The sequence below is a fragment of the Carlito syrichta genome, unplaced genomic scaffold (genome assembly GCF_000164805.1).
Source record: "Carlito syrichta isolate Samal-C Ts95f unplaced genomic scaffold, Tarsius_syrichta-2.0.1 Scaffold287356, whole genome shotgun sequence".
NCBI classification, from domain to species: domain Eukaryota; kingdom Metazoa; phylum Chordata; class Mammalia; order Primates; family Tarsiidae; genus Carlito; species Carlito syrichta.
Window position 1 is genome coordinate 4,015 of NW_007231452.1, and position 25,070 is coordinate 29,084.

General features: G+C 52.1%; 1 protein-coding gene across 1 annotated transcript in view; it reads left to right on the forward strand.

Moving 5' to 3' along the window:
• The first annotated feature begins 7,407 nt into the window (after positions 1 to 7,407).
• Positions 7,408 to 25,070, forward strand: part of LOC103254701 (nuclear pore membrane glycoprotein 210) — a 44,025-nt gene continuing 26,362 nt past the window's right edge. Inside the window, exons 1-7 of the mRNA XM_021709810.1 lie at positions 7,408 to 7,537; positions 12,702 to 12,923; positions 14,686 to 14,859; positions 18,641 to 18,833; positions 19,665 to 19,771; positions 21,617 to 21,721; positions 21,854 to 21,955. Coding sequence (XP_021565485.1) covers positions 7,430 to 7,537; positions 12,702 to 12,923; positions 14,686 to 14,859; positions 18,641 to 18,833; positions 19,665 to 19,771; positions 21,617 to 21,721; positions 21,854 to 21,955 — 1,011 coding nt within the window. The 5' untranslated portion in view covers positions 7,408 to 7,429. The remainder of the gene's footprint in view (positions 7,538 to 12,701; positions 12,924 to 14,685; positions 14,860 to 18,640; positions 18,834 to 19,664; positions 19,772 to 21,616; positions 21,722 to 21,853; positions 21,956 to 25,070) is intronic.

Below are 25,070 nucleotides of genomic sequence, written 5' to 3' on the forward strand. Positions count from 1 at the left end.
AGAGCCCACCATAATTCAAGCAAAGGAATGTCCGGGAGGGGCTTATTGCTTAACATTCACACACACTGCCAGCAGCAGTTGCAGAAGCAGAAGAAACTGGTTATTTCATTTAACATGGTTATTGTGGGACAAACAAAAACTTAAAGTTCTCAGTCAAATATTTTGTAACTTTGCGGTCATTGTTACTACCAGGCGCCTTACACATGCCTAGTGTTTCAGGGTTTGAGGTAGGGATTTATAAAATACAGTACGTTTCTTTCATAGCAAGTATAGTTCTTTTGAGTTTTTCAAAATCCAAAATTTTATGAAGAGAAAGATCTCCGGTAAATAAGCAGGCCATTAGAAAATGTAGTACCGTTTTTGTTTTGTACATGCTTTAAGAGACTAATGTATTTTTTTAAAAACTCAGTGGGAGCTGGGCTCGGTGGCTCAGACTGTTATCCCGCGCTTTGGGAGGCTGAGTTGAGTGGATTGCCTGAACCCGTGGGTTCGAGACCCGCCTGGGCAACTTGAGAAACCTCATCTCTACGATAAATCAAAAATTAGCCGGGCGTGGTAGCGCGCACCTGTAGTTCCAGGTACTTGGAAGGCTGAAGCGGAAGGATCACTGGAGCCCAGCGGGTCAAGGCTACGGTGGCCGGGAGCGGCTACTTCACTCCAGTCTGGGCGACAGAGTGAGACTCCAACTCAAAAAAAAAAAAAAAAAAAAAAACCTCAGTTGATATGGATACAGTATATTTATATACAATTTTGTGACACCAATAACTGAGGAATCAACTGGATAAGAGAAAGAAAACATTTTCTTTTTTGCTTAGGTTTGCTTTGAATTAGGGTGCTCTTTTTTGGTTCCACGTGAACTTCAGGATTGTTTTTTGTAATTCTGTGAAGGATGACATTGGTAAATTGATAGGGATTGTTTTGAATCTATAGAGTGCTTTGTCATCATGGATATTTTAACAATATTGATTGTTCCAATCCATGAAGATAGAATTTTTTTCCATTCTTTGTGTCATTTATCATTACTTTTAAGCTGTGTTTTTAGGTCTTTCATTTCCTTGATTAGATGTATTCGCAGGTGTGTGTGTGTGTGTTATAAATGGGATTGTGTTCTTTTTATTTGTTGTTTTGAGTGGGAGCCTCACTCTGTCGTCCAGACTGGAGCGCAGTGGCCGCTCCCAGCCACTGCAGCCTCAACCAGCTGGCCTCCGGCAATCCTTCCGCCTCAGCCTTCCAGGGCGCTGGAACTACAGGCGCACGCTGCCACGCCTGGCTAATTTTTTGATTTATTGCGGAGATGAGGTCTCGCCAAGTTGCCCAGGCGGGTCTTGAACCCGCGGGCTCAGGCAGTCCACTCACCTCAGCCTCCCAAAGCGCTGGATTAGAGGCTGAGCCACCGAGCCCAGCTGCGATTGTGTTCTTGTCATGGTTCTCAACTTGAATGTTATTGGTGTGTAGGATTGCTTCTGATTTTTTATGTTGCGTTTGTGTCCTGAAACCTCATTGAAGTTGTTTACGAAGTCGAGGAGCCTGTTAGCGGTGTCTTGAGGGTTTTCTACATATGCAGCCATGTCATCGATGAACAGAGACGTTTGACTTACTCTTTTTCAACTTGGGTGCTTTTTGTTTCTATCTCTTGCCTGATCCCTCTGGCTAGGGCTTCTATTGCTGTGTGGAATAGCAATGGTGAGAGTGGACAACCTTGTCTTGCTCCAGTTCTGAGGGGGAATGTTTTGAACTTTTCCCTGTCGAGTTTGATGTTGGCTGTACGTGACTCTCCTTATCCGGATGTATGTTGCCTAGTTTGTTTGGGGTCTTTATCATGAAAGGATGTTGGATGTTTATCATATGCCTTTTCTGTATATATTAAGAGAATTATATATTTTATTTTTAGTTCTGTTTGTGTGGGAATCATACTTCTTGGTTTGTGCATGTTGAATCATCCTTGCATCCCTGGGGTAAAACCCTCTTGATTGTGATGGATTCTGGTCTTGATATGGTGTTGGGTTCAGTTTGCTGGAATTTTGTCGAGGATTTTTGCATCGATGTTCGCCAGGGGTGGTGGCCTGTAGTTTGTTGTTGTTGCTGTTGTTGTTGTGTCCTTCCCTGATTTGGGTGTCAGATTGATACTTGTTTGGTGGAACGCATTTTGTGCAGTGAGTTGAGAGGAGTCTGTTCACCTTGATTTTTTTTTTTTTTTTGGAATAGTTTAAGTCAGATTGGGACCAGTTCTTATTTGTGCATGTGTAAAATTCAGCTGTGAATTCATCCAGTACTGAAGTTTTGTTCTCGTTGTTGAAAGGTTTTTTTAATTACTGATTCAACTTCGTTACTAATTATCGGCCTGTTTAGGATTTCTGCTTCTTTCTGGGTCAATCTTGGGAGTTTGTGTGCTTGCAGGGACTTACCCACTTCCTCTCAGTTTTCTAGTTGGAGTCGCACTCTGTCGCCCAGACTGGAGGGCAGTGGCGAGCTCCCAGCCACCGCAGCCGCGACCAGCCGGGCTCCGGCAACTGGCGAGAGCTTGTCTCTGCAATAATGATAACAGTTTCAAAAAGCAGCCAGGCGTGGCAGTGCGTGCCCGCAGCTCTGGCTACGTGGAAGGCTGAGGTGGAAGGATCGCAAGAGCCTAGCGGCTCAGTGCTGGGTGGCCTTGAGCGTGCCAGGGCACTCCAGACCGGGCAATGGAGTCAGACTCCAAGTAAACAAAACACGGTTGATGTGAGATCTTCTGTCTCCTGACTTAGGCCTTCAGTGTTGTGCCCTGTCCTCTTAGCGCTGTTTCTACTACATCCCAGAGCTTTTGGTGTGTATCTCTGTTTTCATTGGCTTCAAAAATTCTCGTGATTTCCGCCATAATTTTGTTGTTTACCCAAAGGTATTCACAAGCACATTGTTTAGTTTCCCTTTACTTGTGTATTTTTGAGAGTTTCCCGTGGTGTTGATTTCTCAGTTATTCCACTGTGGACCAAGAAGATGCTTGGTATGATTTGAATTTTTAAAAATGTACTGAGGCTTGCTTCATGGTCAAGCCTATGGTCAGTTTTGGAGAATGTTCCGCGTGGAGATGAGAAGATCTGTCCTGCGTTTGTCGTTTAAGAGTGTTGGAAAAACAAATGCAGAGACATCATCTTGCCTGATATCAAATCATACTACCAGTACACATGTAGACAGATCAACGGAACAGAATAGAGATCCTAGACATGAAACCACATACCTGCAACCAACTGACTCCTGACAAAGTTAACAAAAAATAAGCCGTGGGAGAAAGGGAAGTGTATTCAAGAAACGGTGCTGGGTAATTGGCTAGCTGAGCTGTATGCAGAAGAATGGGGCTGGACCCCTCTCTCTCACCATATACAACCCTTAACTCCACATGGATTAAAGAATTAAACATAAGACCTGAAACTGCAAAAGTCCCAGAATGAAGCCTAGGTAATACTCTTCTGGACATTGGTCTAGGTAAAGAATTTACTTATTTTTATTTATTTAATTATTTTTGAGTTGGAGTCTCACTCTGTTGCCCAGATTGGAGTGCAGTGGCCGCTCCCAGCCACTGCAGCCTCGACCTGCTGGGCTCCGGCGATCCTTCTGCCTCAGCCTTCTGAGTAGCTGGAACTACAGGCATGTGCTACCATGCCCGGCTGGTTTTTGATTTATTGTATAGATGAGGTCTCGCCAAGTTGCCCAGGTGGGTCTCGAGCCCACGGACTTAGGCAATCCACTCACCTCGGCCTCCCAAAGGCGCGGGATTACAGGCTGAGCCACTGAGCCCGGCTAGGTAAAGAATTTATAATAGGCCAGGCTTGGTGGCTCAGCCTGTAATCCCAGCACTTTGGGAGGCTGAGGCGAGTGGATTGCCTGAGCCCCCCGTGGGCTTGAGACCCACCCGGACAACTTGGTGAGACCTCATCTGTACTATAAATCAAAAAAATTGGCTAGGCATGCTAGTGTGTGCTTGTAGTTCTAGCTACTCGGAAGGCTGAAGTGGAAGGATCGCCGGAGCCCAACCAGTCGTGGCTACGGTGGCTGGGTCCTTGCCACTGCACTCCAGTCTGGGCTACAACTCAAAAAAGGAAACAAAACAAAAAAGAGTTTATGATGAAGACCTCACAGAGAAATGCAACAAATGTGAAATTAGACAGACGGGATTTGATTACATGAAAAAGCATCTTCACAGTAAAACAGATACCAGAGTAAACAGACAACCCACAGGCAGGGAAGAAGTATTTGCGAATCACGTCTCTGATGAAGGAGTAGCACCAGGATCTACAGGGAACAAAATTCCCATCAGAGCCAGGACAAAGGACGGGAGCAGACCTTTCTCTAAAGAAGGAATCGAGGTGGCTAATGTGAGCGCATGGGGAAAATGCTATCACGAGTTTTCTAAGAAATGCACATTGAAACCACAAGATAGCATGTCACACGAGTCAGAATGACTCTTATGAAAAAGTGCAAGAACAGCAGCTACTGGTGAGGTTGTAGAGAAAACGGAAGGCCCCTATGTTGCTGGTGGGAACATAAATTGGTTCAGCTTCTGTGGAAAACAGCACAGAGCGCTCGTAGAGAACGAAACATAAAGTTACCATTGGACCCAGCAGTCTCACTACTGGGTATCTACCCAAACGAAGAGATATTATTTTATTAAAAAAGACACTTGCACTCATATGTTCACTGCAGCACTACTGACAGTAGCAAAGTCATGGAATCAACCCGGATGCCCAGCAGCGGTTGATTAGATAACGAAAATGTGGTATATGTGCACCATGAAACAAAACAACACAAAAAAGAATTTATGATGAACGCCTCACAGAGAAATGCAACAAATATGAAAATAGACAGATGGGACTTGATTAAATGCAACCATAAAATTAAGGATGAAATCATGTCCTTTGCAGCGACATGGCTGGAGCTGGGGGCCATAATCTTACATGAACTAGCTTGGAAACAAAGCCAGATCCTCTGTTTTCTCATGAGTGGGAACTGAACAGTGGGTACATGTAGCACAATAGACACTGGAGACTGCTACAGAGGGTAGAACAAGAAGGGAGCGAGGATGGTAAAATGACCGATTGGGTACAGTGTTCACTCTTTTGGTAATGGGTATACTAGAAGCCCAGGCCCCACTAATAGGCAATATACCCATGTAACAAACATGTGCTTTTACCTTTGGAAGGTAAGATTTTAAAAAGGGAAAAAGCCCCCAAATTGGAAAGGAGGATATAAAATTATCTGCTTACAAATTAGTTGATGTGAAAGGTAGAAAACCCTTAAGATTTCACCAAAGAACTATAAGAACTGAAGCAGATTTAGTAAAATATCAGACATCCATTGAATGGTAAATTTTTCTACCTTAAAAGAGACGAATATTCTGGCACGTACTGCAGCATGGAAGAACCTTGGGGACATCATGCTAAATGAAAGAAGCCGGATATATAAGAGGACAAGTGCTGTAGGATTCTACGTATGTGCGGTACCCCAGAGTAGTCACATTCATGGAGACGAGAAATAGAATAGTGGTTGTCAGGAGGTGGAATGAAAGGAGTTGGGGAGTTCCTGTTTATTGGGTAGAGTTTCTGTTTTATACGTGGAAGAGTTGTGAGTGGATGGCGGTGACGGTTGCCCGACAGTGTAAACGTGCTCAATGCTGCTACCTGTGCATGTAAAAGGTGTTAAGGTGGGACATTTTATGTCACGTGTAGCTTACCATGATTTTTTTGCACTTTTATTTGTATTTTAGAGTTGTGGGGTACATGTATAGATTTTGCTGCATAAGTAAGTTGTGTGCAGGGGTGGTCTGGGCTTTTAGCAAGCTCTTTCTCCCCCTGATCGTGGACCAGGTGCCCACTGGGTGAATGCATGCCTCTTAGCCGCCTCTCCTCCTCCCCTTTGCTAGTAGTCCCCAGCATCAGATTTTCCCGTCTTTGTGCTTACTTGCCCAATGTTCAGGGCCCGCCTATGAATGACAGCCTGCAGGATTCAGTTCTGTTTTTTTGTTTCTACGGTAGTTCACTGAGAATACTGGTCTCCAGCTGCATCTATTGTGCTGCAAATGACATGAATCATTCTTGATGGCTGCATAGTACGCCATCGTATATATGTACCACATTTTCTATATCCAGTCCACTTTTGATGGGCATCTGTGTTCCATGTTTTTACTATTGTGAGTAGTGCTGCGATGATCATATGCGTGCAGGTGTCTTTTCGGTAGAGTGATTGATGCTCCTCTAGTTATATTCCCAGAAGCGGGATTCCTGGATTGTTCCATCATTCAATTTTTAGTTCTTTGAGAAAACACTACTCTGCTTTCCACAAAGGATGAACTAGCTTACATTCTCACCAACAGTGGACAAGTGTTCCCTTTCCTCTGCAACCTCGCCAACACCTGTTGTTTTTTGACTTTTTAATGATAACCAACCTGATTGGTGTTAGACGTTATCTCCTTGTAGTTGTGATTTGGATTTCTCTGATGATTAGAGGGTGAGCTTTTGTTTGTGAGTTTGTTAGCTGCTTGGAAGTCTCCTTTTGAGAAGTATCTGATCATGTCCTTTGCCCACTTTTAATGGGATTGTGTTTGCTTTTTCCTGTTAATCATTTGAATTCCTTGTAGCTCCTTGACTAGTGCTTTTAACAATGACATTTTCAAAACTTAACTCGATAATTGATGAAAAATAATGGCAGGGATGCAGGGCTGCTGCTAGTAGCTGTGTCAGTGGAGGCAACCACTTTGGGAAAGGTTTGGCAGCAATGACCACAGCTTTATGTGTGCTTGCTCTGTGGCCTAGCAGTCCCCCTCCTGGGGATATGCCCAGCAGAAATATCCACGTGTCCCCCACAGGGAAAGTGCACAGAAGTTCATAGCGATGCTGTGGACCAGGGCCCCGTCTGGAAGGGCCCCACACGTGCCCAGGAGCGTGGGTGAATCCATGGCCCTTCGTGCACACAATGGAATCATGTCCTGAAAGGGAGTTCAGGGATCCACTGTGGGTGAAGCATGAGGACTGACAATCAGCGTCCAGCTGCAGAAGCCAGACACAAGAGGCGACGCCCGGCGGTTCCCTTTTTAAGACAGTAGCAAGGAACCAGAGGAAGTTGTGCTGGGAGACGAGAGTGGTTTTCCTTGAGAGCGATGAGACACCAGAAGGGTCTCTGGTGGATTCTGGGAGGACTGATTGCTCTGTTTCTTGATCTGGGTGCTGGGTGCAGGACGGATTTAGTATGTGGGGGAAGAATCATTGTGAATTACATGGTCATGGGATTTACGTAGATATGAAAGCTTAATTTAAAAATCAGATTGTCTGTCAACCCAGGACGAAGGAGAAGCCCTCAGCCTGCCGTGCAGATCCCGCCAAAGGCCACGTCCAGGTGACTGTGTGGCTCCTCCCTTTTTGCAGGAAAGCTAATGCCGGGCGCCGGGCACTGCAGCGGCATCATGGTGAAAGCCAAGGCCCAGGGCTCCACCACACTCCTCGTGAGCTACAGGCACAGCCATGTCTCCCTGAGCGCCAGGATCACCATCGCTGCCTACCTGCCCCTCAAGGTGAGCTGGGGTTCCACCCACTTCTTCCCTGACACAAACCCTCCCTTTGCTCTGCGGAATCTGTGTGACCAGCCAGTGGTTCAGAAGAGCTGTCGGCATCCGTCCTCTCCTTGGTGTTTTTTGTTGGAAAGCAAGGATTGATGTGAAGGAGGAGGGCCTCCCTGATGAGGCCCACAGTTGCTCATGCCCTGTGGTCCCCCAGGCCCGCATGTGGCAGCCTCTGGGGACCCAGGCCTGCGCACCTCCCCCAGTGAAGGCAGGAGTATAGGCCTTGAGGACTTCAGACACATTTTCAGCAGAGGTCCGAACAGAGGGGTGCTTCTGGCCTGCTCCAGGTATCCTTCAGGGTCCCACAGTACCCCAGACTTGGGAGCGCGACCCTGTGACAGAGCAGATTCTGGGGCCTTCAATTCCTGGGTCGGGTTGGATTCCACATTTGCCCGGTGTCTGTGAACCTTTCTTCCCGTCTGAGGAAGGAGGGAGGTGCTCATGCCGTACGTGGTATAGAACACAGCCTCAGCGTCCACACCACCCTCCTGAGTCTGAGTCCTGTCTGATATTGTCCTGGGGCTAGTTTAATTTCCCTGGGCCTCAAAGTCCCTGCCTGAAAATGGCCAAAGACAGCCCCTGTGTCACAGGGTCATGGTGGGATTCCCTAAGCTCATGAATGGAGTGGGCTCAGAACGGCCGGGAGGTAGTGAGTGCTCAGCCAGGATCAGCGAGTGTGGAGCGTAAATGGAAGGACCTGGATCCTCCTCCAAGAGCGGGAAAGGGACTTTGCATGAGGGGTAGGAGCTGGGAGCTTGGCGGATACAATCGTCACTTGCTCTGTTTTAACCCTTCCTCATACTGAAGAAGCCCAGAGAGGGGACGTTGGTTGGGACTTCCTGGTCCTCGTTCCAGCGAGGGCCGAAGGGCGATTCCGGGATCCCCCACTTCCTGGGCTGAGCCAGCTAGCCCTTCAATTTCCTTGCCTTCCAGTGTCAGCCTCGAGGACAACGGCCCTGTGGCATGTGCCTTTTTTCTTTTCCTCTGTCTCACCCATTTGAAGGAAGCTGTGTGGCATTTGGGCCTTTCATCTCTGAATCCCTAGCCCCATGCGAAGTGCCTTTTCAAAGCAGATGCCAGCCAAAGGTGGTCTCGCTTAGAATGAGCCAGTGAGAAAGTGTGTCCGTGGTCACCCTACCAGAATGGAAATCGAGGCCTCCTAATTCCAGAGCAGACACAGCAGACACTTGGTAGAAGTCTACTAATCGAAGACCTGGCCCTGCACCTCTGCGCCGTCCCTCCATGTGTTCAGCACATAAGCATGAATTCCTACTTGGGCCTCCCTGCCAGAGGCCCTTGAGAATGACCAGGGCAGAGCACATGTGGCAGCCTTTCTCCTTGGGAAGCGGTATTCGAGCCGAGAGAGGCCAGAAACTGCCCCGGAGTTGTGTGTCCGTGTCTGCTTGCCCCGGACAGCGTGAAGCACAGAGGGCTGATGGGGTGACAGCTGAGAGTGAGGACGTCACGGTCCCTTCCCTCAGCACAGCGCTGGAGTGGGTGGGAGCGTTCCGCCAGCCGAGTGGAGAAGAGGCTGGCAGTTGCTCCTGGGGATGCCCCATGCTGGACCTGCCAAGAGGTGGAGCTTTCCGGTGGGTGGAAGGAGACTCCCGGGGCCCCTCCCGGCCGCTGCCAAGGGAGGACCTGGTGGTTGGGTGGCGCAGCAGAGGCCGATGTCTCAGCTCGCTGCTCTCAGCCGCGATGGGAGGTTGATGCAGTGGACATGTGCCTCAGCAGGGTGGCTTCCGTTCTGGACAGTTCTAGAGAAGGGGCAGTATGAGTCTCGTCTTTTATCTTCTGCCTGGTAGCAGTCAAGAATGGGCTTATTTTCAAGGATCAGAGCCCCAGGTGGCAGGGCTTCATCAGTAGAGGAGCTTATTTCTCTGTCCCGTGTGAGGCTTCACACAGGCCAGTGTGGCAGCTCCACAGGTGTCAGGGATCCCAGCCTCTGTCTTTCCACTTTGTCCTCCTCTGGGGCTTGCATCCTCTAGGTTGTCACATGGTCCAAAGTAGTTTCTAGAGCCCTAGTCCTCACATCTGCCTTCCTCACCTCAGCTGAGTTAGTTGCCTTTATTAGCCTTGTCAGAAGATTAGGAGAACAATTTCTGCCTGTGACTCCGTGATCACAACATTGCCCCTTGGCCACTCTTGGCTCCAAGAGAATCTGGGAAATATTTTCCCTGGGCAGTTTGCCACCCTGAATATATGGGGGTTCTTTTCCCTGGAAGTGGAGACGGTGGGAAACTTGGGAGGCAGCTGACAGTCACTGCTCCTACCTGTGTTTGCTAGCCCATATGTTGGCTCACTCTGCTGACATCCCTGGACACTGTGTAGGTGGTAGGCCCCGGCTGGGAGACAGAGATGTAGGTGGAAGTCCTGCACTCTTTGCCCTGGGAGGCTCTCTGACAACTGCCGTGAGTGCAAATGATGAGTCCCAAGGGGGACAGGTCACACGTGGACAGCAGTAGGAGAGGCCGCAGCAGGATGCGTGACTGCTGGGGCACTGGAGGCCCGAGGTGTGTCTGCTCTGGGAAGAGAGATGTGTCCGTGGAGCTGCAGGGGCAGATGAAGGAGGTCACGAGTGCCCGGCCAGGAGCTGGGTGTTCTCCTGTCGCAGCGAGCAGCTGGTGCAGGCCGGGGAGCGCCAGTTGTCAGCTCGACCCGTGAGAACCCTGTGCTTACTGGGGAGGGCGAATGTGTGTGACCTGAAAGTCCCTGAAATACCAGGACTGAGAAGAAAGGCCCTCCCCAGCGGGTGTTGCTGTCCCCTTCCCGCTGCTCTAACTCATACTTGACCTTTTCCATGTGTTTGGCCATGGGAGACTCGTTCCTGCTGGTGGCCTAATCTCCTCTGCAGTCATCGCCTGACACCTTGTAGATGACCATGTAGACTGTTCACTTTGACCTGGAGGCTCCAGGCCAACCCGGTGAGCGTGGGGCTTCACCTCTGGCTGCCCAACCCCTCTGGCTCAGCCCTCAGTCGAGATGCTCACACCTGTAAACATGTCGATGTGAAGAGGCTTGTGAATTCTGTTTCTGCTACAGTCGACTAGGGCACTGAAGGTCTCTCGAGGGTCAGGCCCACTGGCTGTTTTGCAAACCAGAAAATCAGCCCAGAGAGGAGTGGTTTTGTTGTAGGGAGGTGGGCCCCTCCTGTTGGGCTTTGCCTGTGGGAATGTCTGGGCTTTGACGTGCACTGAGGAGTGTCCTTGGTCGGCTGTGTTGGTTAGTGGCCTGTCTCCTTGGCACAGATTCCCTGACACCTTTGTGCACAAGAGGGAAGGGAATTTGGCAGAAAGGTGATCGTCGCCATCGTCCAGATGTTAATTGCAGGATCTGCAGTTCCTCCGCACATTCTCACATTCTTAGCCTTTGCCAACCGGACAGGGGCCTGCTACGCCCACAGTGGAGCTTCTCTAGCTGTGCCATGAGGGGTGGGGTAGGGACAGGGGATTTGGGATCAGAACAGACTCAGGACCCCCAGCTGGAAAACTTGGTTCAGTGGCTTCGTTTTGGGCTTCATGCTTTCTAGAGTTGGGGTGACCGTTCATGACAATGGCAGCTCCTCACAGCAGGGATCGTGGATTGAGCACGTGCTTAACTGTGTTCATCACTTCCATCCTGCTACCTTGAGTCACCGGTAGCTCTACAAGGCAGGCATTATTGTTATACTCATTCCACAGGATGGGGAGACTGAGGACTGATCCTTGTCGATGTTAACTTACTTAAGGTCTCACGACCAGCAAGTGACTGCTTCCTTCTGATGGACGCAGAGAAGCAAATGCACAGCTGGACATCTGTAAGGTCGGGCAGGTGGTGATGAGGAGAGGTGAGCAGGTGACAGATGAGGCAGCCTTGTTTTAGAGGGGCCTCAGAGGAGGCCCGTCTGAGGGGCAGTGACCCCAGCAGAGGCCTGAGTGCAGCACAGAAGCGGACGGCACACCCTCCCCGGGAGGGGAGCAGGTGAAGGCCCAGAGCAGCCTCGGCAGCTCACCTGCGGAAAGAGAGTGCCACACCTGGGTGTGCAGAATGGCAGAGCCCAGACTCCTTGGGATTGTCTGCACATGCACACGCCAGCACATGTGTGCAGGATGGGGTGCCCAGAGACAGGTGCCACCCACATCCCACTCAGGAAAGCATTCCACTGAAAAGCAACCCAGGACAGAATTCTCGTCTGAGAAGTGCTGTCATCCTTTCCGACTGCCATGACAGTGTCCACCAGCCAGGTGGCTCAGGAGCCACAGAAGTTTATTTCTTACTCTCTGGAGCTAGGAGGTCCCAGGTCAAAGTGCTGGCCGCTTCTGTGGCTGCTGAGGGCCTGTTTCCTCACGAAGGCCATCCGTGGAGTGTTGGCATTTCCCCAAAACTCGCGTGTTGAGATCCTAACCCCAAGATGACGACAGTGGGAAGCGAGGCCTGTCGGGATGGCGAGGTCCTGAGTCGGCCTTCGTGACTGGGGGCAGCGCCCCTTTAAGAGAGACCCAGAGAGGCAGCTGGCCCCTTCCACCCTGGGAGGAGGTGGCGACCCATGGGAACAGACCCCCTGTGATCGTGTCTGCAAGGACACTGCAGCCTGGGTTTTCCTCAGGCCCTGGTGTATTTCATTTTAGGATTGTCTTAGGTCTTTTAAAGCAGTGTGGTTATGATGACACTATACTGTCAGTGTTGTGCTCTGCCCTTGCTGCTTTGGTGAACACTGCTTTAGGGATCTGTGTCAGAGGCCATCATGTGGACATACCACCTGTGCTTACCCAGCCCTCGGTTATGTGTTAATGGTAAATAATTGTGTGATGAATATCTCTCTGAGTATGAGTGTGTTTCTCCTATTGTTAGTCTGGATTCCAGATGGAGAAGGCTTTGATCAAATTGTTTTGCAAAAGAGGGAACTTGGCTTACACTTTCCTAGCACTATGTCAGAGAGGGAGGACGATTTTTTTCAAAGCCCTTGGCTTCTTTGGGTCTGTACAATTCTGTGAGCACTACAGATGAGGAAGCAGATCCACAGGAGTCTGGGCTCCCCTGATCTATCCCCCAGAGCAGCATGAGAACCCAGGGTCTGGGTACCCAGCTCTGTCCCCATCTTCCAGAGGAATGCTGAGTCTTCTTTTTCGTTTTGCAGACCGTGGATCCTTCCTCTGTTGCTTTGGTAACCCTGGGCTCCTCAAAGGAGATGCTGTTTGAAGGAGGCCCCAGACCCTGGGTCCTCGAGCCTTCCAAGTTCTTTCGAAATGTCACCTCTGAGGACATGGACAGCATCAGTCTGGCTCTCTTTGCCCCACCTGCCTCCCGGAGTTCTCAGCAGCACTGGATCCTTGTGACCTGCCAGGCCTTGGGTGAGCAGGTGAGTGGGCAGGTGCCCTCAGACCCACCGTGGCCAGGTACTCTCTGAGCATCATTTCACTTAATCCTTGGAGTAACCTTGAGAGAGAGCTGCTCCTGCTGTACCTGTTTGAGACAGGCAAACCAAGGTGTGATGGGGTGGAATGACTGAGTGAATTCTAGGCAGGTTGAGCAGTGTGCAGCAGTGGGCACCCCTGACATATCATGCTTGATGGAACTGGCCAGTCAGGTGGCCTCCTGTCTCTCAGGGCTGCAACATCTAGCTAACTGAACTGGGGAGTTCAGGATCGGGGTCACAAAGTCAAGTGCTTGCAGCGTCGGGGATGCATCGTTGGTGAGTGAGACTGTAGACCCAGCTTTGACACATCTTGTTGGCGCTGCAAGGTAAACTGGAGATCCCAATTCATTTTTGCATGTGAAATCACTTAACTTTTTTTTAATGCTGGAAACCGAAAAATTGGGAGGCAGAGAGGACCAAACAAAACACAGCTGTGACCTGAATCCCCACGTGGCTGGGATGGCTGGCTGGGGTGGCATCTTGCCGTTCAGGTCCCCCAGTGCCCGGCACTCCCTTCCCTCTGGCCAGGCCAAGGGTGGGGGTGACAGCTCGTTGGCTTGGAGTGCGGTCTACTGCTGAGTTGCCGGGGCTCCCGAGATGGGGACATCCACTGCAAGCGGGGAAGACCACGTGTACCAAGGAAGGTGGGAGAAGTTTCTTTGGGCAAGTGGAGAATACTACAAAGAACACTGATTGGTGTTAACCCTGTGTGCACATCCACCATGGCACGGCTGTGTTGGTATGGTCACAAAGATGCCTGGTGAGGGGCCCCACTCCTCGCTGGGTTTGGTTTTGAAAAACAATAAAATCACGAGAGCAGTAGCTACATGGCAGTCAATAAGCAGCAACAAGAAGAAGATGACTCATGAGTGAATTTGGAAGGTTTCTTACCCCTGGCTTGACACCCGATCCTCCCTGGCCCCGCCCTGGGTCTCCGCTCAGCACTCTGTGGCTTCCTCATGTGGGGCACCAGGTGCCAACAGCAAGCCTGCAGGAAGTCAGGGAGGACACTGCCTTGGGTCCTGCCCCACAGGGAGGGGACTCCTGGCCCAGGCCAGTGCATTGCCCAGATGCTGTGTGTCATTCTAGGAGGCAGAGGGTGTTCCCTGGGTGGGCCGTTAGCTGTGCACTCTGAATATGAGGAGAGCAGACATGACTTCTGAGGGCTTAGCTCAACAAGCAGACGTGGGTTTCCTTTTTTTGCTTGCAGCAGCCTGGATGTCCTCTGTGGGGGCATGCAGAGGGCAGGGACTAGTCTCTCCTGGCCGTGGCTCTGCCCATCCATGCTTTGTCCTGCAGAGTCCCTTTTCTGGTCCACTCTCTCTGGATCTCAGCCCTTCTGGAGTGCGCACCTCCCCACGCCTGCCCCTCATTCTGTCAGCTTGCTAATGCAGCCGTGGGTTTTTCCTAGGGTCCTGGGAACCCACCAAGCATCACCAGGTCTCTTTCCTGAGATGGGGTCGCCGAGGCCCTGGCTGATTGTTGCAGAGGTCACTTGGAGTCCCTACCTGAGAGTTTCCCCAGTGTTGAGAACATGCTTTGCCCCATGTGCCGCTGGGCTCTCTTGGGCCCTGTGGTGTGGGTGTCACCCTGGCTCCCGTCCTACAGAAGAGAAAGCTGGGTCGGAGGGAGCTCAGGCGGCAGACGCTGCCCCGAGAGGACCGGGGACTCTGTCTCAGGTCTGCCCGCTTGCTGTGCCCCCTAGGTCATCGCCCTGTCGGTGGGGAACAAGCCCAGCCTCACCAACCCCTTCCCTGTGGTGGAGCCCGCCGTGGTGAAGTTCCTCTGCGCCCCCCCATCCCGGCTCATGCTGAGGCCTGTCTATACCCGTGCCCAGCTGGACCTGGCCTGTCCGCTGCTGCAGCAGAACAAGCAGGTGGTAAGTGGGCTGTTTGGGCGTGCATTGAGAGTGCCGCCCGCTTGGGTGGGGGCCTCGGTGGCCGTGCCCCGCATCGAGCACTGTGTGGCTGGCGCTCTGTGCTGCACCACCTCCATCGCCGCGCAGCCTTGCGAGGTGGCACCGTTGTTGTGCTTTACCCACGGGGGACCCAGGGCTTGGAGAGGTGAGGGGACTTGCCAGAGTCACAGCTGCCAGTGGTGGTGCCAGATAAAGACAGAGTCCCCTCGGTTCCAGACTTGCTGCCTCTCCTCCTGGCACTTGGTAGTGCTTTAAAACCTCAACACCGTCTTCTGTGACTTGAGGGCCACCTGACCACGGACAGAGCTCGTGGGGTCAGAGCTGCGGTGGGGGCCGCCAAGGAAGGGTGGCAGGGCGGCGTTCCCATGGGTGTGGGAGTGTGGGGACTGTTTTTCAGAAATAAATGTCCAGAGGGGAAGAAAGTCTCCCGGGAGTTTGCCGAACAGCAAGGTTGGAAGGGAAACCTCAGGTCTGATCTCCTTGGACCTGGGACCTATGCAGTCCTCTGTCCTCAGGGCTTCCAAGGACCAGATGGGGCCTCAGGGACGCGGGACACCCTCCTGACTGGCACTGGCCCCACTACTGCTTGGGGGATGCTGTGTGCCTCTTCTTCTTAGCACGCACACTGGTGACGGGCACAGCTGTAGGTTCTAGATTATAGAGAAGTCAAGGTAGGCGAAGAACCTGCCTCCCATCATTGATAGAGAGACCAGCAGGTGCACAAGTAGGCGGATTGGGGATGTCAGTGCTAGGAGGGAAGCAAGGTAGGGCCTGCGACACAGACGGGAGGACCCTGGGCCGGGGCTTAGAAGTGCATGTACAAGCTCCCCACGACCCAGCACTTGGGAGTGCACTAACTTAGTTTATCCTCTGCAAGTCCTTAGAGCTGCCCCTGGCTCACAGAGAGAGCTCTATAAATAGGAACAGATGTACAAGCAAACCCACGCACACACCATGCCTGTGTCCCTCCTGTCCTCTGCCCTTGACTCTGGTAAACTCAGATGGCTGGAGAAGCCCAACAGGGACATTACTGGAGAAAGGGGAGGGAGGAGATGGTGCTGGCCTGGAGATCTGCCTCTCTGCAAGGGCAGCCTGTTCTGTTTGGCAGCAGGCGTTCGTCTGCAGGCTGGCCCAACCTTCTCATCTGCAGAGACAAGCAAAGCACACCTCTGTGCCTCTTCCTTGTCCTTAATGTTGCCTACTACTGAGCAGGCCCTGTGTCGGCCGGGCTCTGCCTGGTCTGTCTGTCGGCTGTGCCTCTGGTGTAGCCCAGGGGGTCTCTGGGCTGGAAGACGGGGATCTGGCTGTGGAGCTTAGTTTGGAGTTAGCTTCGTGTGTCTCCGATGTTGCCAGGAAATAACAGACCTTGAGCACAGAGATGCCTTGCGGTCCATCAAGCCTTGGCTTAACAACCTTTGAGCCCTCTGTACAGTCGTGACCCTGGCGATGAATGGTCTCTTGAGGGAACCTTGGTAAAGACAGATCCCTGCGATGCAGCCCAAGGGCCGTATCCATTTAGTTTCACACTTCCCAGACCCAGGGGCCACCTGAGATGTGTTTGCAGAGTAAACCTCTGGTGAGGAAAGACAGCAGAATGGAATGACAAAGTGCAGCCCAACTCCAGCCTGAGTCCAGGCCTCCAAGCAGATCCTGCGGCCTTTGGCTCGCTGTGGTTGGGCACCCGCTGCGGGCGACTGACAGCCGGGGCTTCTTTGGTGGAGTTGCCCCCAGTTCGGGCACCAGGAGAGACGGCACAGTGTCGGTGGAGGCCCTGGGGCTTAAAATTAAGCCAGCCGAGTTACACCTCTGAACCTGTGAGCCTGGGCAAGTTGTTGAACGCCTCTGAGCCTCAGCCTCCCCTCTTGTAAAATGGGCTGAATGCTGTTGCCTCCGGTGGCCCTTGCAGGTAGGGCCAGTCAGCCTGCAGACATGCTTAGCATGGTGGTAATGTCCTTCCCTGGAGGAACACTGGTGGCTTCCAGGGGAGGGAGTAGGGAGCCTGGGATAGGCCCCTGCAATCCCTACCCACACTCACAGCTCCCCAGCTCTTATCCAGGGTAATCACAAGCCTTTGCCTGCCCAGGTGACTGTGCCAGTCTGCTCCCGGAAGAGCAGAATTTGCAGCGTGTAGACTCTGCAGCTTGCTTGGATCCGGTGTTCTCTGGGGCAAGAGAGCTGGAAGGAACCGGGGAGAAACCCTCACAGTGGTGGTGGGGTCTGGGTGAGCATGTCAGGATGTCAGGCCGGGCGAGGCTGCTGTGGCAGCAGACAGCCCACGCCCCGGGGCTTCACACAGCACAAGCTCACCTCTCGCGCATGCAGCCTGTGCCTCACGGGTGGTCTTGGCGCCCCTGCCTCGTGTCATTGTGTGTGGCCCTAGACTTCGGCTGTGGAGCAGCCACCGTGGTGAACGTGGCAGGCAACGCTGTGGAGAGAGAGGAAGCCTGGCAGGTGATGTTCTGGCATTAAGGCTTCCCCTGGACGTGTCACACGTCTCGAGTCCCATTTCCTAGCCAGAGGGGTGCCATGGTCACGCCAAACCCCCAAGGGTCAGAGGAGGACAGTCTCTCCTACAGGACCCGCACCTGGATGGAAGACCAGACCTATGTGGAGAGTGCACACAGCGCCCCGTTTCCCTGCTGGGTGTTAAGTACAACGAGCTGGTGGATCTGGTAACGCCACTCTGAAAGCGGCAAGCCGGCGGCTCTGGACATCTGAGATGTTGGAATCTGGACTTCTCTCTAAAGTGAACTTGCGGGCCCTGGATTGCGTCAGTGCTCTAGGAGGTGGCTCGCTTGTGCTTTCCATGTCACAGCTGGAGAGACTGGGGCTTGGGAAGTTTGCCACTTGCCTGGGAGGTGAGGGGTGGAGCTGGGGTTCAGCCCAGGCTGTGGGGTCGGGCACACTTGGCCTCTGCTTGCTGTCCCAGGGCCCTATGGTCCGAGAGGAAAGGGAGGCTCGATTGGGCCAGGTTCCAAGGAGAGGACTTGTGTGGGGCCGAGAGGCAGTGGCATAATGGCAGGGACGTGCAGTCTTGGCGCTCCCATTCCGAGTCTCCCTCGATGGGTTCCTAGCTCTTCCTGGGCCTTGCTTGCTCATGCTTCCCAGGAAATGACCACGCCCACCCCAGCATTGTGAAGGATCTGGTGAGAACTCCCTGGCAGCTCTGGACATTTTAGATGTTGGCACCTGCATTCCCGTGAACTGCCAGAGGGTGGCCCTGGAGGCACTGAGTGTGCCTGGGCTGGGAGGACAGCGAGGATTTGGGAAAGTGAGGGAAGAGGGGAAGTGGAACTCCTGTCTGCAGAGGGGCTTGGGGTGGCCGTTCCCAGCCTTGGCACTGTTGACGCTTGGGCCAGAGTTCTCATGGAGGCTGTCCTGTGTATGGCAGGGTGTTTAGCAACATCACTGACCTCTGCCCATCAGGTGCCAGTGGCATCAGGCCCTTAGCAGTGACTACCAGAAATACTTGCCAGTGTTGCCCAAGGTTCCTCTGGTGAGCAAAGGGGCTGGGTTCTTAGGCCGCGCTGAGGACTGTGGTCTGGAGCCAGAGGCCAGGTTGGACTGGGGTCTGGGACACCTTGTTGGCAGGTAGTCGCGAGGGTTGGTTCCTGACTCGCCCACTTCTTCACCAGCACCTCCATGAGCCCAGGAAATGGCCACCGGCCTCAACCTGTGCTGTCAGCAGTTTCCATGTCCAGTCCTGGGTGTGGCCATGGCGCCTGACATTTGCTTTCTGCAGGTTCCTGTCTCCAGCCACCGCAACCCCTTCCTGGACCTGGCTGCTTATGACCAGCAGGGCCGCCGATTCGACAACTTCAGCTCCCTGAGCATCCACTGGGAGTCCTCCAGGCCGTTGCTGGCCAGCATCGAGCATGAGCCGCCCATGCAGCTGGTGTCCCAGGACGATGGGAGTGGCCAGAAGAAACTGCACGGTTAGCTGGGGGTGACCCAACAGTCCAGGCCTTAGGATGGAGACAGTGACCTCCTGGCAGGAAGTGTGCTGGGATGGGCAGGGCCTGCTGAGACAGGAAGTGCGCTGAAGAGGCGGGTTCTGGGGTAACTCAATTATCTGAGACTCCCCCTCCCCCAGAACTAAAACGTGCCTGGTGAGTTCACCAATCTCTGTTCCTCCTGCACAGACATTCTGTGCGATAGGGCCAGGACAGTCAGGCCCAGGGCAGGATTGTCTCCACTCCCAGGTGTGTAGCAGGTGTGTCAGCTCCAACTTCTGTGCAGCTCTATGCCATGCTGAATCGTGACAGAACCCTGACAGTCAAACATTGAGTTTGTCTGTCTCCTCCAACGCACCTCCTCCATGGAAACTGACTTAGGGCCTGTCAACACAGTGTGGACAGTTTCACCAAACTCAGTCATCTGTTTTTAGATTTCCTTTTTTTTTTTTGAGTTGGGGTCTCACCAAGGGTGGAGTGCATGATCACGGCTCATCGTAGCTCCAACCTCCTAAGCTCAAGCGATCCTTCTGCATCAGTCCCCTAAGTAGCTGGGACTCCGGGCAGGCACCACCATGCCTGGCTGATTTTTAAATTTTTTTGTGGGGACGAAGTCTTGTTATGTCGCCCAGGTTGATCCTGAACTCCTGGGCTCAAGCAGTCCTCCCACCTCGGCTTCCGAACGTCTGGGATTACGGGCATGAGCCACTGACCCAGCCTAGATTTGAAACTGCAAGTCAGAGGAGGGAGGGGTGCTTCAGGGGTGGCCGTAGTGCAGGCGTGCACCTTCAGTTTTCCCTTTCCTGGGCTCAGGTTTGCAGGCCATTTCACTTCACGAGGCGTCGGGAACCACCACCATCACCGCCACGGCAGCTGGCTACCAGAAGTCCCACCTCAGTGCAGCTGGAGGGAAGCAGCTGGTATCTTCCAGGGCCTGGGGGGCGGGGTGAGGGGGCGGGGGAGGCAGGCCTCCTGCTTCTGCCTGAATCTCACCAGGTATTGGAGTGTCCTGGGCCCCCTCACCAGGCCACACAGTCCTCAGTCCCTGTCTCTGCTGCTGAACCGGGCGTGGGCTCCCCTGCATCGTGCTTCCCTGCTGCCTCCCATCTCCCCCACACACACCCTTCCTTTAGGCTCTCGGAAAGGGAAAGTCCAACAGGCCAGGTCACACTCCTGGCAGCCCTCAGCCTTTCCGGAGGAAGCCACCCTCCTTGTCCACCAAGGCTCCCCCGGGCAGTCTCTTCTTCACACAGCCCTGCTTCATGGACCACCCAGTGTGCCGCTGGGTTGTGCCATGATGTCTCCAACACAGTTTCCACTTGCCCTGAATGCTCCATGCCTTCTCTTCTTCCCCCCCCGACTGGGTGGCCTGTCCTTTCAGTCCCAGCTAAGATGTCTGCCCCTCTGGGGAGCGTCCCCGAGCCCTGGACATGGTGTATTATGACCTGGATCCCTAAGCCTCCTGCTGTCTTGGTTCAGAAGCCTTCCACCATACACGCACTCACTGTTTCCACCATCTGGAAACATGGGCCACTGTCTGCCAAGTCACCCCTCCCTGACCCAGCCTCTCCTGCGGGCCCCAGGCAGAGGCACTACTAGTAGGGAGCAAATGGGCGCATCTGAGGTGGAGTGGAAGGGCTGCTTGATAATGGACCCGCCAGGATGACAGCCGCACCATGGTGGGGAGCAGCCATCAGCAAGCTTAGGTGTTGGGTAAGGTGGAGGCAGAAATGATGGCTAGAAAGGGAAGATGGGCCGGAATTACTAAGGACCCCAAATGTCAGGATGAGGCGCGGAAATCGTCTTCTGGGTGGAAAACTTTTGAAGAGGCCAGGACCCCAGTGGGAGTTAAACTGGGGAGAGGGCCGCTGAAGGGGCACGGCCAGGCCTGTCCTTGATGGCTGACTCCCTTCTTTGTCTCCCTGGCACCAGGGCTCCCTTGGTTGTGGGGAGGGGTGTCACAGCCTCCTGGCTAGGGCCTAAGACCCCAACAGGTCCCCCCGGGCCTTTGTACTCACACTCTCAACCCTGTGGGGTCCCCTGCCCCGGGGGCTGCCCTGATTCTGAGTCGCGCAGGTCTTCCTCAGCTTGAGGCCTCGCTCCCCTGAGAGCTGTGCTTCCTCCAGACCCCGCCTTGCCTGTCACCCGCACTGCACTCCGGGGCCTTCTTGCCATTCGCTCGCCCTTATTTTTCCCTCCTTGTGTGACAGTAGCTGCTCCCTGAGGGCAGGCCCTGCACCCCGGTGCCTTTCAGATGTGTGACGCGGGGGCGGTGCTCAAATATGCCACCGTGAGGGTGCCCCAGAGCTGGGTCGGCCCCGGCATCTCCCTTGGGTGACACACGGCAGGAGGCAGGGTTAGGAAGCGCGTGGCCCAAGGGATGAGGGCCGTCCTGCCCTCTTGTGAGCCAACTGGGACGATTCTTCCCTGTGTCCCTGCCCGACTCCCTGGCCTGGCCATCGGCTTTACTGCTTGCTCAGCCCCACCGGCCGCCCACGTGGTGTGCACCACAGGCTCTGAATCGACCATTTGCTGTGAGGCCCTGAAGGGCAGAGTGTGTCTGGAGCGGAAGGCAGGAGGAAGGGAGGTCTCCAAGGGGATGTGGCCCTTCGCCTGGGCTCAGGAGCACCAGGGTCGTGTGTCCCCTGTGTGATGGGTGGCCAGGAGCAAGTCCTGGACCTGGCATCTAGGCCTGTTCTGCCTGTGGGCAGCCTGGTGTTGGCCTGTGACTTCCTGAATCTGACGGCTTGGGCGTTGCCCTTCAGCATGACCTTCCCGTGCCCGTGTCGGCCTCCATAGAGCTCATCCTGGTGGAGGAGGTGAGGGTGCGCCCAGAAGAGGTGACCATCTACAACCACCCTGGCGTCCAGGTACGGCACTCACCTTGCCCACCATCGTACCCGGGTGAGACTCCAGCCCAGCCCCTCGCCCCGGCCCCCCCATCCCCCCACCCTCGCCCTCCAACAGGCAGCCTGACCCCTCCCTGCCTCTCCCTCCTCTAGGTGGAGCTCTGCATCCAGGAAGGCTCAGGCTACTTCTTCCTCAACACCAGCACTGCCGATGTCATCAAGCTGGCCTACCAGGAGGCCAAGGGTGTGGCCACGGTGAGCTTGAGCCATCGGTTGGTTCCCCTGTTGGTTTTACTTCCTCGTCTGGGCCACTGTGTGGTTCAAGGATGGAGTTTTTAAGAAACTGTAATTAGCAAGGTCTTTCCATTCTCTGACTCACCCTGCAACTTTGGTCATTTCCATGCTACCTTTGTGAGTTTCTTCCTTCTCCACAAACTACCTGCACTACTTGTCACCTGAAGGTTTCCTTTCAACCAGTATTTTAATTAAATATTAAAATATTAATGAAAATATTGTTATATAAGCTGCATTATAGCAACCATGAAGAAACTTGCTTGAAAAGATATACGGGTGACCCCTTTGGGTCCCCTCCCACTGTGGGAGCTTTTCTATCTTCTCAATATCCTGTTTCCTAGGAAAAACAAACAAAAAACCACATATCACCTTATGCTTTCCCATGTTCTCTTTTGCCCCTCTTCCTATTCTTGCAAATACTGACTTAGCTGTGCCCTTGCGATAGGAAAATTGCACATTCTGCTTTTTTCAATTATGTTATCCTGCGTTTTTATGTTTTTCTATGTTGCAGTGTACACTGGCTTATTATTTTTATGCAATCCTTTGTACTTTAGGCATTCTTTTTTTGTAGAGTATTTGGGTTTAAATTGCTTTGTGTTTTAAAAAATATAGTAAGAACATAATAGTGTAAAAACAAAAACTGCCCTACATGTCTGCATATCTGCGTGAGGGTTATTATGCAATTACGAAAACTGACCTTACTTTAAAAGGAATCTCTCACTACTGAAAGTGTAATAAAGCTACTCCCGTGAGTCAGAAATACAGGGCAGCTCAGATCAAAGATTCTAGAATGACACCCCCCCAGCATGTCATTTCACCACAGTTGTGCTGTAACTTTTGGGCTGCTCTGGACCCAAGACCTGCTTTCCCTCCGTTAAAAGGGGTAGCTGTCATGCCAGTGTCAAAGAAGATGTTCCCTGGACTCCAAAGAGGCCTGGGTTGATTCGGCGCTAGGTATGTGGTGGGGATTCTGATTGTGTGGTCTCTGAGGACCGGGTAGAGTGTGACTGCAGGCCATCCTTCGGTCCTGGTGGCAGTGTTTCCTCTTGTCTTGGCCTTGGTAAGCCCATGCAGGGTGGCAGCAGCGGGAAATACCTTCCCAACTTCAAGGAAGGCCAACGTTGAAATTCACCTTTGCAGTTACCTAGTCCCAGAGTCTCCTTTCAGAAACACAGCCAGGGCACCTTGCCCACTGCTGTGCAGTCAGTAGATGGTGTAGTCGGAAATCAAACATGTGTCACGTCACTTGCAAGGTTTTTTCGGCCTTCACTCCCTGTAGTTCAGTTTCCGACCTTTGTGCCTCCACTGACTGTCTTTACGTGAGACGAACAAAGTGAACTGCGCCTGGAGCAGGACGGGGGTGAAGCGAGGGGAAGGAGCAGGGTGTGAGGAACAAAGCTGTCAGTGCTGAATGGACCTGACCCTTAGCTGCAGTGTTGGAGAGTAACAGGGAGTGGTAGGGTCCGCGGCACGCTAGAGAGCGCAGGCTGTGCCCCTCTGGCTGATTTCTCTCTGTGGCTCTTATTTATTTATTTTTTAGAGAACGATCTTGCTGTGTCACCCAGGCTGGGGTGCAGTGGTGTGATTGTAGCTCTCCGTAACCCTCAGCTCCTGGGCCCAACTGATCCTTCTGCCTCAGCCTTCCAAGTAGCTGGGACTAATATGCACCACTATGCCTGGCTAACTTTTTTTAATTTGTTTTATTACTTTTTTTGTAGGGACATGATCTAACTGTGTTGGCCAGGCTGGTCTGTTGTTTTTAATAACACTTTTATTGAGATGTTTGTTACTCACATACCATACAATCCACACACTTACAGCTCAGTGATTTTTACTGTACATGTAGCGTTGTACAACCGTCATCACAGTCAATATTATTTCTAGATAATGTTGTTAGGTTGGTTCTGTCACCTCCTAAAGAAACCATGTGCTTTAGCTATCACCTCCTTCTTCTCGCACACACTGGACACATGCATGGCCTGGCCCAGATTTCAGCAACCATTGATCTCTTTCTTTCTCCACAGACCTGATCATTTTGAACATCTTACTATAAATGGAATCACACTCTGTGTGGTCTTCTATGACTGGCTCCTTTCACTTAGCATACTGTTTTCAAGTTTCATCTGTGCTGCAGCATGTGTCAGTATGCCACTCCTTTTTATGGCCAAGTAACAATAATTATATGGCTATGCCACATCTTCATGCACTGATGGACATTTAGGTTGTTTCTGTCTCTTGACGATTGTGAATAATGCTGCTATGAACATTTATGGGCATGTTTTTGTGTAGACATATGTTTTCATTTTTGTTGTCTGTATACCTAGGAGTGGAATTGCTGGAGTCATGTGCAAACTTCATATTTAACTTTTTGAGGAACTGGTTCGCCAGGCTGTTTTCCCACATGACTATACCTTTTCACATTCCCAACAGTAGAGTCTGAGCATTCCAGTTCCTCCACACCCTTGTTAACACATGGTCCTATCAGACTTTTTAACAGTAGCTCTTCTCGTGGGTGCTCCTGGTATCTCATTGTGGTTTTGATTTACATTTCCCTGTTTGCTAATGATGTTGAGCATCTTTTCATATGCTTATTGGCCATTTTCTACTAGTTTCTTTGCCAGTGTTTTTCTTTTTGTTAAGTCGAAGTTTTTTGTATATTCTAGTTACAAGTTCTTCAGCAGATGTGATTTGCAAATATTTTCTCCCATTCTGTAGGTTATCTTTTTGCTTTCTTGTCAGTGTCCTTTCAAGCGCATGTTTTTAATCCTGATGAAGTTCAATATATCTTTTTTTCCCTGTTGGTGCTCGTGTGTTTGATATCATAGCTAGGAATCTATTACATATCTGAGCCCATGAAGGTTACCCTATGTTTTCTTCAAAGAGTTTTATAATTTTAGCTTTTACATTTTCAGTCGTTGACCCCTTTTAAGTTAACTTGGATATAGAATTCTTGGTTGACATAGGTGTTTTGTTGCTTTTGAGTACTTTGCTATGTTCTCCTCCTGTCTCTGGCCTCCATTGTTTCTGATGAGCAGTCAGCTGTTAATCTGGCTGGGGTTTCCTGGTAAATGGTGAG